General features: G+C 41.8%; 1 protein-coding gene across 2 annotated transcripts in view; it reads right to left on the bottom strand.

Annotated features, from left to right (window-relative positions):
- Positions 1-3549: 3549 nt before the first annotated feature.
- The window catches only part of APBB1IP (amyloid beta precursor protein binding family B member 1 interacting protein), a 69076-nt gene continuing 61500 nt past the window's right edge, over positions 3550-11125 (bottom strand). Inside the window, exons 13-14 of one of the 2 annotated variants that reach the window (XM_049798096.1) lie at positions 7478-7575; positions 3550-5093 (exon numbers count right to left, since the gene is read on the bottom strand). In XM_049798096.1, coding sequence (XP_049654053.1) covers positions 4560-5093; positions 7478-7575 — 632 coding nt within the window. In that variant the 3' untranslated portion in view covers positions 3550-4559. The remainder of the gene's footprint in view (positions 5094-7477; positions 7576-11125) is intronic. The other variant, XM_049798097.1, reaches the window with a different exon arrangement.

The following is an 11125-nucleotide window of genomic DNA, read 5'->3' as shown; positions in this document are numbered from 1 at the left end:
GCAGTGATGCAAGAGCAAACGGGGAATAAAAAATACTGTGGCTGGTACTCAAGCAGGTGTTTAGTTGTACTCTTGTCCTCTTTCTGTATCAGAGGACAGTTATGAGGGGCAGCAGCAGTGTTGATCCCCCACACATGGACTTTTCCACATGACTGTAACCTTTCTAATCCTAAGGACTGATGGAAACATGGTCGCTCGAAGTAGTTCCTTCTTCCGTATCAGTGACGTAAGATCCCAAAGAGGAGGACAACAGCTGCTGAGACTGCTTCCACTTGAGGTGTGGAGAAAGGTTAAAAATAACATGATGCAATTTCAGATCTTTTCAGACTAAAATACTGTAATCTCTAGTAATGTACATACTACCGTGATCTACAGGAATAAGACAATTATTTCATATGGCAATAGATTAGCTAGAGGTGGAAGGATTCATTTCTATTTTTTACAAATGCTTTGATTTACAGTCTTGGAAAGGAAGATCTTTTTGTATTTTGCAGCATCTTTTTTATACCAAGTAAAGCCAGATAATTGTGTATCATTAAGATGGTAGCTCTGTTCTTTGAATGGAGAGTTGAATACTTACATTTCAGAAATTCAATGCAACTATGTACATACACAAAATAGTTGATAGAGGTCTAATCATCACAGCATTTTAATTGATTTCTGGAGTTATCTGTAGGCTTTGATTCTTTTTGTGTCGAAGAAAGCTCAACTTTTTCTTTTGTGTAAGATTAAGTGCATGAGTTACGACTGACTGCAGATGTAGAATGTATAAAATTTGAGTTTATTGTACTGTAACAAAAGAGACGGGAGGAAACAGAGCAGGAGGCTGAGACTTCTGGTGAGAAGAGTGACTGCTAAGAAATCCATGTAGAAGTCTTAGTGCTTTGTTAATTCAGAGAAACTAGCTTATTGTGCATCTTTTTTCTAAGGACGTGTTCTGCTTTATTTTGATGCTGAGTGTATATTTCATAAAAAAAAATTCATTTGATTTAAAAATAGTTGGATAGCAGGCAGTTGTTGTCACATAAGCATGTTGAAGATGTGCGCTCCTAATACCTTGTCAGAAAATGATACCCAGCTCCTTAGCATTCAGTGATTTTTGCATAATGCTTACCTCAGTTACATATGGAAAGCAACTGGGAAACATTAATCTCCCCCCCTTTTTTTTTTAAGCTGTAGTTTTAACCCTCCTACCTTTAGCTAGTTAATATTTTTTCTCCTGCAGTTGGAACTAAAGCTTGTACTAAGCTTATAAGCCTTGCACTGGTCTCGAGAGCATTTCTCAGTTTGGCTGTTCAGAGATGATGAGATACCTTTTGAATGTTCTAGCATGTCAGTTCAAAGTTTCTAGGTAACATTTGTGTTAGTGGTGAACATAGTTCTCTTGATGAGAGCATTTTGCTCAGTTCAGTGAAAGCAAGGGGGCTAGAAGACCAGCAAGAGTTGCATGGGGTCTGTCTATGTTGGTAAGTAAGAGGGCCAGGAACTAGTCCCTTGGCCCACAGACTGGTACCCTAACTGGCCATATCTGCACCACGGGGGAATCTCTGTACGGGGAGTGAAACTTGCTTTAGACTTGTCCTTGTTGTCTTCTGGGAATGGTTCCTCGCCTAGGCAGTTCCTTTAATTGCGCCTGGGACTGTGCTTAGGCCTGCTTTGGCAGTACAGGTGAGCACTAGGCCAGCGCTCAAGCTTGCATCCTCATCTTCTTTTACTTAGCGGTAAAGACAGAGGTGTACAAGCTGAAGCATCTTGCTAGCAATGATAGCTCCTCAACCATAGGGTGCAGAGCAAAGAAATGGTTAACAGCAGTCGTAAGACATCCCCCTGTCCCCATATCCCTGATGTGAGATTTAACTACTTTTCCAATGCTTACACCGCTGACAAACCAAAGAAAGGAAGGAGCAAACAGGGAGCGGTTGTCCCATGGCTACACCTGAGTAACTGTGGGGATGGGCATTGGTTACTGCAGGAAAAATATCCTTTAGCTTCAACTTGTCTCAACTGAAAACAGATTAAGTTGCGGGACATCACATAAACTTTTTTTAGTGACTCATCTGGCACTTCCCCAGCTGAAACATCCCCAGGTTCCTCTTGTGTCCATCACCACCCTCCATGTCGGCTCCTTCCAGGGCCCGTCCTTTCGCTCCTACTGCTTTGACCAGGTACCACCTGCTCCTCCTAGTGCTGAGATGGGCATGTTTTGCCTTGCATTGCCCCAAGTTGTCACAGGTCTGGCTCCCTGATCCTGAGTGCTCATGGTTTGTGCTTTGTCATAGCAAAGTCCTGGTCCTTGCCATCTTATGGACGACTATGCTTATGCAGCCATCAAAATGTGCAAAACATAGTAGGAAGCACCTGAACAAAAGCGAGATGGGCCAGCCCGCACTGCTCTCCGAACTTGGATAAAAGGGTGGCCTGTTGTGCTGTGAACTTGTGGACAATGTGGAAGATAAGGGTCTGCAACTCTGAGGCGATGTGGGGCTGTAACAGCCAGCGATTACCTCGGTTAGTGTTACACTTTGGGACTCTACTGACAATGTTGTCATTGATGTCAGTCAGTGCAGAGACTGCAAGGCATGTCGGGGTGAAGGCCAGGCCTCAGTAGCCTGATATACCTGTATGACCTTGGAGAGCCAAAAAAGTTCCCTACCTCTTCCAGAGTGGTCAAATAATTGACCTAAACCAAAGACCCCACCGGGGAGTGGGGTCAACATGGGAACATGTGGTGTCACATACTGCTGTGGGGGTGGGCCTCCTTTAAACCATAGCATCAACGGACTTTTAATGCTCCTTGTCTATGCTCAAACAGCGGCTCCTGCAGGCAATGACCCAACTCTCTGCCACCTGTGCAGATACGTATCTCGCTCTTTACCATCTCTCACACATACGATCTTGTAAAACCTTGCGATTAAAATGCTTTTACATTTTTTTTCAAGCTCAAAACCAGGGAGGAATACTAACCACAACCGCCTTTGCCCACATACAGATACATTTATCGGTCTGCCTCAAGCAGCCGCTTCTTCCGCTAGAAATGACACAGCTGTGGGCTTTACCACAGTGTTTAAAGCAAAATCATTTCAGTGGCAGGAAGAAATGCATATGGTTCCTAACATCATTATTGTTTTCAGCTTTAAAAAAAAAAAAGGTAGTAATTTCAAAAGGAAAGGCACTTTTTATAAAGACGTGGTTACAACCTTCACATTTCTGTTAGGCTGTTATGCAGGTACATGGGTATTGACACACCAACTTTAAGCCAAAATAAGACTAGAGATGACCCAAAACCTTTCTAGGCCATGGCACTGCCATCAGCTTGTCATTCCCTTGCCTCCCACCACCACTTCTTGACCTAGGACTCCAGTTTGACAAACAGCAGTGCTCTCACCCCCTCCTCTGCCAGCTGCTCATATGTATTTATTTAGACTGCACACTTTGCTTTTATGCTATTTGTATTGCAAAATACAGAAATGTATTATTTATGATATCTTAGAAGATCATGTGCATGAGAAGAGGCAAAGACTGGAAGAAATAAAAATAAAGACTAAAAAGTATAGGCAAAAACTCTTTAAAATAGTTGAAGTGGTACCAATTGCCAGTAAAATGCCTGTTCATTAACTATGACACTTTGTGTAGATATAAAATAGAAGCTACTTTTGAGAACTAATAATGAATGCTGCCTAAATGAACAACAGAGAACTAACATGAGAGAACAAATGAAAAAAAAAATGTAGGAGGAGACATTCGTATCAGGTACAAGATAATTACAAAGGCTTTCAGAAGACAGGCTATTGCTAGGTACATTTTGAAGACAAATGTTAATCAACAGGAAAAAAATCCCTGCTTACCAAGGGAAGCACACAAGATTTCAAAATAAAATATTTTCTTTGTATAAGATTAAACAAATAAACCAGATTTAAAGGCAGCAACTGAGTGCTGACGGGTATGACTGCAGTTGCATATGGAAGCAGGAGTGTATAACATTTGGGGTGACACTGTCTGGAAATGGCTCTGGTCCTGCCTTGCATCTCAGAATAATCTAGCTGAGGTTTTACTTCTCAAGACAGACTATTTTTGAAAAAGAAATTGGGGTCTTATTATTTAAAAAAAACAACACACAATTGGGGGTTTTCTAATACAAGAATTTTTAAGGGGAATTCTGTGAAAAGGAATCTTCCCACTTCTCAACATTCACACAAGAACATTGCTGTATTTTTTCCTTCAGCTCCAATCCTACTAGAGAGGCAGCCAGAGAAGATGCACTTCACTCACTGGCTGGCTCTGCGAGTGCTGCTCCACCATCCCTGGCTGTCCTGATGGAGTGAAGCAAGACTCTACAGCCAATTCTTACCTCGGCCTGATGCTAGAATGGTAGTTAATGGGGGGGGCACACACCAGGTTATAGTGACAAAGTAGGGGACAGAAGGCACTCCACCTCACTTCTTTAGACCCCCAGGAGGAACTCTGAAGGAGAGTTCCTCCTGGAAGAGCCTGACCCAGCACAACTTTCCATGATGCCTCACAAAACCAGCTATGGCTTGAAGTCCACCTGCTCCCAGAGTTCAGGAACTGCTGCCCCTTTTCTTCTCAAGAGCTTTCATTAGGTCAGACATGAAATCTGCTTGCTTGCCTCCACCCCCTATTGGAGGTGGCCCAGCTGACCGTGGCTCTCCAGCTTGTCCTGTGTTTTCTAGCCTTTTTGAAGGAAGTGGCACGGGTTTCTTTGTCGGAGGTGGTGGCTTACTGGAGACAGGTGGAGGTGGAGGGGGTAATGGCAGGTCTCCATTACCGCTGCTGGACGCTGGTGGTGGTGGAGGCACAAAATCAGGAGGAGGTTCACAGAAATCGGATGGTGGTGGTGGTGGTGGAAAATCAATCTTCAGTGTAGGTGGTGGTGCTGGAAAGCTGTCTGGATCTGTTAGGAAAATACCGCTGTCTCGTTTGATTTTGGAGGGTAGAATTGGTGAAACAGAAATAGCAGATGACCGCCTTTCAGGTGGAGGAGGGGGCTGCAGTGAGTTCCCCCTGCTCTGGTACTTCTGTGGCCTCATCACCGACTGTGCCAGGCCAGGCGCACTGACATTATTTGACTTAGCCTTTAATAAGCAGAAGGAATAAAAGAACAAGACACAGTCAATGCATGTGTAAACTAATGCCACTGCCTAAGAACAGTGAAAAGATGTGAAAATGTATGAGAAGAGTACAGTAGACAGACAGCAAAATGAAGTAGAATACATTTTGTCTAAAGAGTGCAAATAGGTTTTTTTTTTCTTTCTGGAGCTGCCCACAGAGCTTTGGCAGTGGAAACCTCCATATTGACAGTATTCATAGTGCTTCTTTGAGTGCTGTCCTCAGAAAACGAGTGCTTTTAAAATTTCAAAGAATTGCAGTTAGTAAGACATTAAAGATACTTTCTTGATGTTCCACCCTGCTGTTCATTCCCTGAGAACATGAAGACCTAAAAAAAAGATCTGTGCTGTGTTTTTACATCCAAAAGTACTGAGCAAGATTTGAGAACATAAAAAGCAGAGTAGTTTTGGCTCTCATCCCCATTGTACCTCCATCTCCCATTCTAGCTGTGACTGCTGGATCTCTGGATAAAGCTAAAATAACGAAGTCACCTATCCCTGCCAAACTCATTAGACACAACAGCAGTGAACTGGGAAGAAGGTGGAGAGATTTGGGAATTTAAAGTTTACATGTCTGGATTCACCGTCCCCAGCACTCTGCAGCATGGTGTGACATGCATTCACCCACAGGGCAGTGCACTGGGGCCCCTCCATGTGGGAGGCAGAGCACCACAAAGCTCGGTGCAGAGAGGCACTTGGGAAAGCCATCTGTCACAATTCTGTGTGGTGCACAGCAGGGGAAAGATACTCTACCGGTGACCTGGCAAGGGCCACTGATAAGCCTGGGGAAGGGTGTCTTCCGCCTGCTGGGCAAGGCACATGCACATACCTTCTCCACTTTCAAATCAATAGTGCAACAAACAGGTCCTTTAAGCCACTAAGTTCTAGCCATGTCTGCAAGGTCATGAGATGTTCAAACCCTCTGTCAACTTTTTTGAAGGAAAAATGAATCAAAGTATCCATCATACAAGTGAAGAAAAATAAAATGTAGGATAGCAGTTCATTATGGAGATGTTTATTTTGACAAACTTTTAGGTGGCTTTTCTTTTAAATTGTGTTCACTAGTCGACACTAAAGATAAATAAAGCCCATTTGGTGATATCTGAATATAATTTGCTCCTTTTTTTTTTCAGGTAACAACTGAAAGCTGTTGACAGTTACTACAAAAACATGCTATCTATTCTTGCAAACCTGTGGAGAAGCCTGCTGTCCTGAAAACAAAGCTTTGTAACGTATTAATTTCTAGTTATGCTAATTTATCAGTTTGGATCCATCTAGCTTAGTGCTCTAACTGTAGCACAGTGCACCCTGAAAGATTTCAGCTTGATCCTTAGGTTCCAGGCTTGTAAAAGCCATCAGATGAAGAAGGCAGCATGTTTTCTTCTGCTAGAGAAAAGTGTTCTGCAACCCTGCAGTCAGCAGTACTAATTCTGGCATTAGCTAAGTATAACATGCATGCCTTCTCTTCCTCACTCTCCTTGCCTACAAAGATGGAAGTAAATGAGACATAGGAGGAGGGAACCACTGGCTGAGTTCTGAGAACGTGATCTACTCCAGAGGAAGTGAGGTTCAGAACAGAGAAACAGATCTTTTTAAAGGAGGAACTCAAAGACAGAAACAAGGACACATAACGCAGGTGACAGAAAAATCCTAGGAATTTCATTTCCCTTGTCCTGTGCACTTTATGCATGATGGAGGGATTGAATAATGAACTGCAAACAAATGCAGGGTTTTTTTTCTGTGGGATGTTTTTGAAGTCCTCATACTGTAGCCTACTGATACTTTTACAGCCAGAGATGGTGCAAGTAGACAAAATATGGAGCTTAACCAAGGAATGCATTTAGAGCCTAGTGAAAACATGTAATGTTTTCCCTTACAGCTTCACACTTAATCCTTTCTTACACGCTTACCTTCAGCTGCGCACAGTGTTCCCTGCTGAAAACACTACTGTATCCTTTGTGTTCCTAAGGCAAGACCTGTTTTCCGGCAGAGACAGAAAACAGCACCAAGGTTCTGGCAGCACTGAGTCTTTGAGACTGTCCCAGTAAGCACATTCCCGTTCCTGCTATGTGAACTCACAGCTATTTGTTCTTAAGAATGGAAGTGGTGGATGGCTGTGCCTTCACCTCCCATCAGTGGCTCCTTCCTTCTGTGCAACAGGCACACTGTTTGCAGTGTGTAAAGCATGAGGAGGGGCAGCAAGGAACCAGCCACTTTGCACAGGAGCCAAATCCTTGGCACAACAGTACACTGGCACTTTGAGGGAGGAAGACAGTGGGTGAAGAAAAACAAACTTGAAGAACTGTTTCACAGGTGACATTTAACTAGTGCATTGCTAATTAACTGCTGACCTGTACCTCCAATGTGTCCACTTTCTTCTGAGTCTCTGGAAATTCTGTACTGGAACGATGAACTATTTGGGGAATCTGTCCATTTGACTGAACAGCACCTATGATAAGGAGAGGAGACAGAGGGAAGAGTGTGTTACATTTTTGGGATATTAACCAGATCAGGGAATAGCAAGCTAAAAAAGGGCTATAAAAACATCTTTACAACTTCCACCGAGGAACCACTTGGGTTTTATACATAATTCAGTAAAATCCATGAGGATGTCTGTTTTCTACTTCAGGCTTATTTTGTGACTTTTCATATTCAGTTCATTACCCAAGGAAAATAAATAAGATACCTTACATTAAAACTAGTATTTGTCCACATGCCTCCATGGTTGTAGCTGACAATCCTACAGAAGTGCAAGTGGCAGAATTATGAAGACATATGACAGAAATTATCAGTGTGTAGAGGTGTTGACAAGTGAAGAGCTTTTTCTTGTGACTATTGTAAATGGTGATTACAGAAGGGGACCATTAAGGCTGACACAGAACTAGAGAAGGGGAGCTAAGGCTGACACAGGAATAGAGAAGGGGAGCTAGCTTTGGAGGGAAAGCTAAGCAGAAATCAAACTGGCCCACCCTCTGGCCTTCCATTGTTTAAATACCTGTCTTTCATAACAACATTTTGAAGTTTGTAGTGTGCTGTTGTTTGTATTGCATGTTTTTCTTCCTTTACTTTAAGCTAAAGATTAAAAGCACCATAGTTTCATATCAGTAAGAGTCATAAGAGCTGAAGGTTTGAACTCCTACAGAGGGGCTGATCCATTTTCTTTAGTAAATGAGCTAACAGCTCTTAAACTTCTCCCCATCTGGAATCACAGAAGATTTGTGAACCTCACTGTGTTCTCAGCTTAGTGAAGATCTGCTAGCTGGCCAAGTTAAAGCTCTGCAAAACGTCTGCCCACCATTGCTGTGTTTGTAAGGGATATGCATAAATAACCCAGTACTGTCAAATGGAATAAGTGAATGTGAGACCAAAGGACAAATTTGTGCATTTAATTATGAAAAAATCCCCAGCCCCTGTGTAGTCTGATGAGGATTAAATAAACTCTCCAGTTTAGTCTAGGATTTTGGAAGTTGTACATGTCAAAGTAGTAGGTAGTGTTTGATGCCTAGATATGTACATTTGTAAACATTAATGACTGCCTTAGCTCTACTATAATTTACAGTTCTGAGATCCAGTGAAGTTCAACTCATGTACTTCTTGGATGCTAGTGAACCCTTAGCTGTCTACATGTAAGTCTAAGCACAACAATGGTTTTAATCTTAACATGTACTTTTCTGATTAGCAAAGAGATTCCATGAATATGATAAGAAATAGAATAAATTATTTTTATTGCCATGCCTGCGAATCACACGATTGACAAAGAAGACAAACTCTGCAGTGTACTGAATTTACTAGGGCTATTTAGGCTCCAAGGGATGACAGAAGATGGTCTGAAGTCCTTGTGTTTATGCCTGTGCCTGCATGTCATTCAGCATATTTAATCCAAAGTAACATTTTGATCATTCAAACTACAGTCTCTGCTGAAGGACTAACATGGAAGTCAATAAAGAGATAAAACCAATCGTGTGGCTCTAAGTGCTTAGTGGAGAGAGATGTAAATCCCTGGGTTCTATGGCCATGCCCACAAGTGGAGGAAGTTGTCTTCTGGTCATAGCAGAGCAGGAGTTGGGCTTCCCACTGCTCAAAGACATTGCTGCCCTCAGTCATGCTGAGATTTAACTAAATGGAAGAGAGCAGAGAGAGAGATCCACTCTATATAATGCAAGGTATAGTGTTCTACTTGGCACATATGATATACCAGAAAGCCAGGACATGGCTAAATGGTAATCTGTTTCTTCTTCTGTTAATGGATTTCATAAACTATGCAAGACTTGAAAGCAGCAATGGATATATCAGCTCCTGCCAGATACCTTCATATATGTTATACACAAAGTCACTCAGCTAAAGGACCCCCAGTCAATCCAATATGTCAGTTCATGCATTCTATTATCAAGATTTATTTTTATTTTAAATGTTATAGTATTCTTTGCAAGTCAATTTCTCTAAAATTTTATGTTGAATTCATATTTGTTTTAAGCAAAAAAAAGGTCATCCAAATATAATGCAAAATATAGATACACAAAATACATAATGCAAAATATTGAGCCTCGTAATGATACGTAACATCTGAATAAAGCAATATCCTTCATCTTTCAAACATAATGATATTGTGCTGGCGCACAACATACACTGTTTTTTTTAGTGTCCAAAGACACACATAGTGAGGCAGAGAGGCAAACAAAATATTTTGCCTGAGATGCGCCTGGCACTTGGGACACTTCAGAATCATGGACTGTGCAGTTTGGGGTATAAGCGAACACACAAATGCTGGCTACAGCAGTGTGACCAGAGAATACAGGCTACATGAGATGGCGAGAACAGAAGTTCCACCTCCCTTCCTGAGCATGGCTTTTGGCTGCCACTGAAGTTAACAGAGTACAGTTCCCTGCTAAGCTTACACAGGACTGTAGTTTTCTATAGCAGATTTTAGCCTATACTGAAATCAGACCATATAAATGGCTACACAGCCATTTGAAAACAGAACAGAAGAAAGCATGCTTTGTTCCATTTCCAAAACATGAGCCAACAACTGCTCATAGTCAGGCAGTTCAGGTTATAGTATTATAGTTGGGCCCCATGTTTTATATAGGGCAGTAATGATAACTGTAAGACAGCAAGAATCACAGTGACTTGCCTCAATTAGAACGCTCATGATCCTTCAGAGATACTTCCATGGAGACAACATACATGACTGAAATCTTTCCAGGCTACTTAAACATTTAATGGGATCCATTAGTTAAGATTAACAGTATATTTTATGATCACATGCAGTGTTCCTGGATTCTAGTCAGGAGCTGAAGTTATACAGATGTATAATACACTTTATAAGGCCTTGATTCTGCCCATATCCAGTACAGACTGCAGCACCAGTGTGGAGCCCCACTGACCAGCCACCTCTCTACTGCCATCAGTACCAGAACACAAAATGCCCATCCACCCTTGCTGAAGCACCCCCATGCACAATCATAAAAAAAATTCCCCAATCTCAAACCAGTCTGTTTTGGGTCTCCCTACCCCAAATGTGCATTTATTACCATGATTTGACTCCAAGGAATAGTAAAAAGACCTCCCCCTTCTCACATGTACTGAGAAAAGGCAAACTAAAGCCTTGGAAAGGTGTTTGGAGGATTTTGAATTGTCTATATAAGAAGTCACAATATTAACTGCCAACAGTGATTTTGACTTTGCCTGTCTTATGACAGTAAGTACTTGGCCAGCATGTCCTTCCTAATAAATAAAGCATATCTTAAGCACATAAACTAAAAACATTCATGCAAGTTACAGCTAGTATCGTGCAGTGTTGTATCTGTACGATGATAAAATAGGCAACAGCAATATGATGAAGCTACTGGAAGAGTAAAGTTAGAGAATAACCCAATCCTTTCTCCCGCTGCATCCTTCTCCTAACACCCACATTGTTATCATTCAAACCAGTAAAAGGCTAGGAAAGAAAGTGGCTCGCTCTGTAAATCTCTCTTTCTGAAATGACTATTCTCAGAATA

Source organism: Accipiter gentilis, chromosome 4 (assembly GCF_929443795.1).
Source record: "Accipiter gentilis chromosome 4, bAccGen1.1, whole genome shotgun sequence".
Classification (NCBI taxonomy): Eukaryota; Metazoa; Chordata; class Aves; order Accipitriformes; family Accipitridae; genus Astur; species Astur gentilis.
The sequence above is the reverse complement of the archived record's forward strand: the minus strand, read 5'-3'. Positions and strand labels throughout refer to the sequence as shown.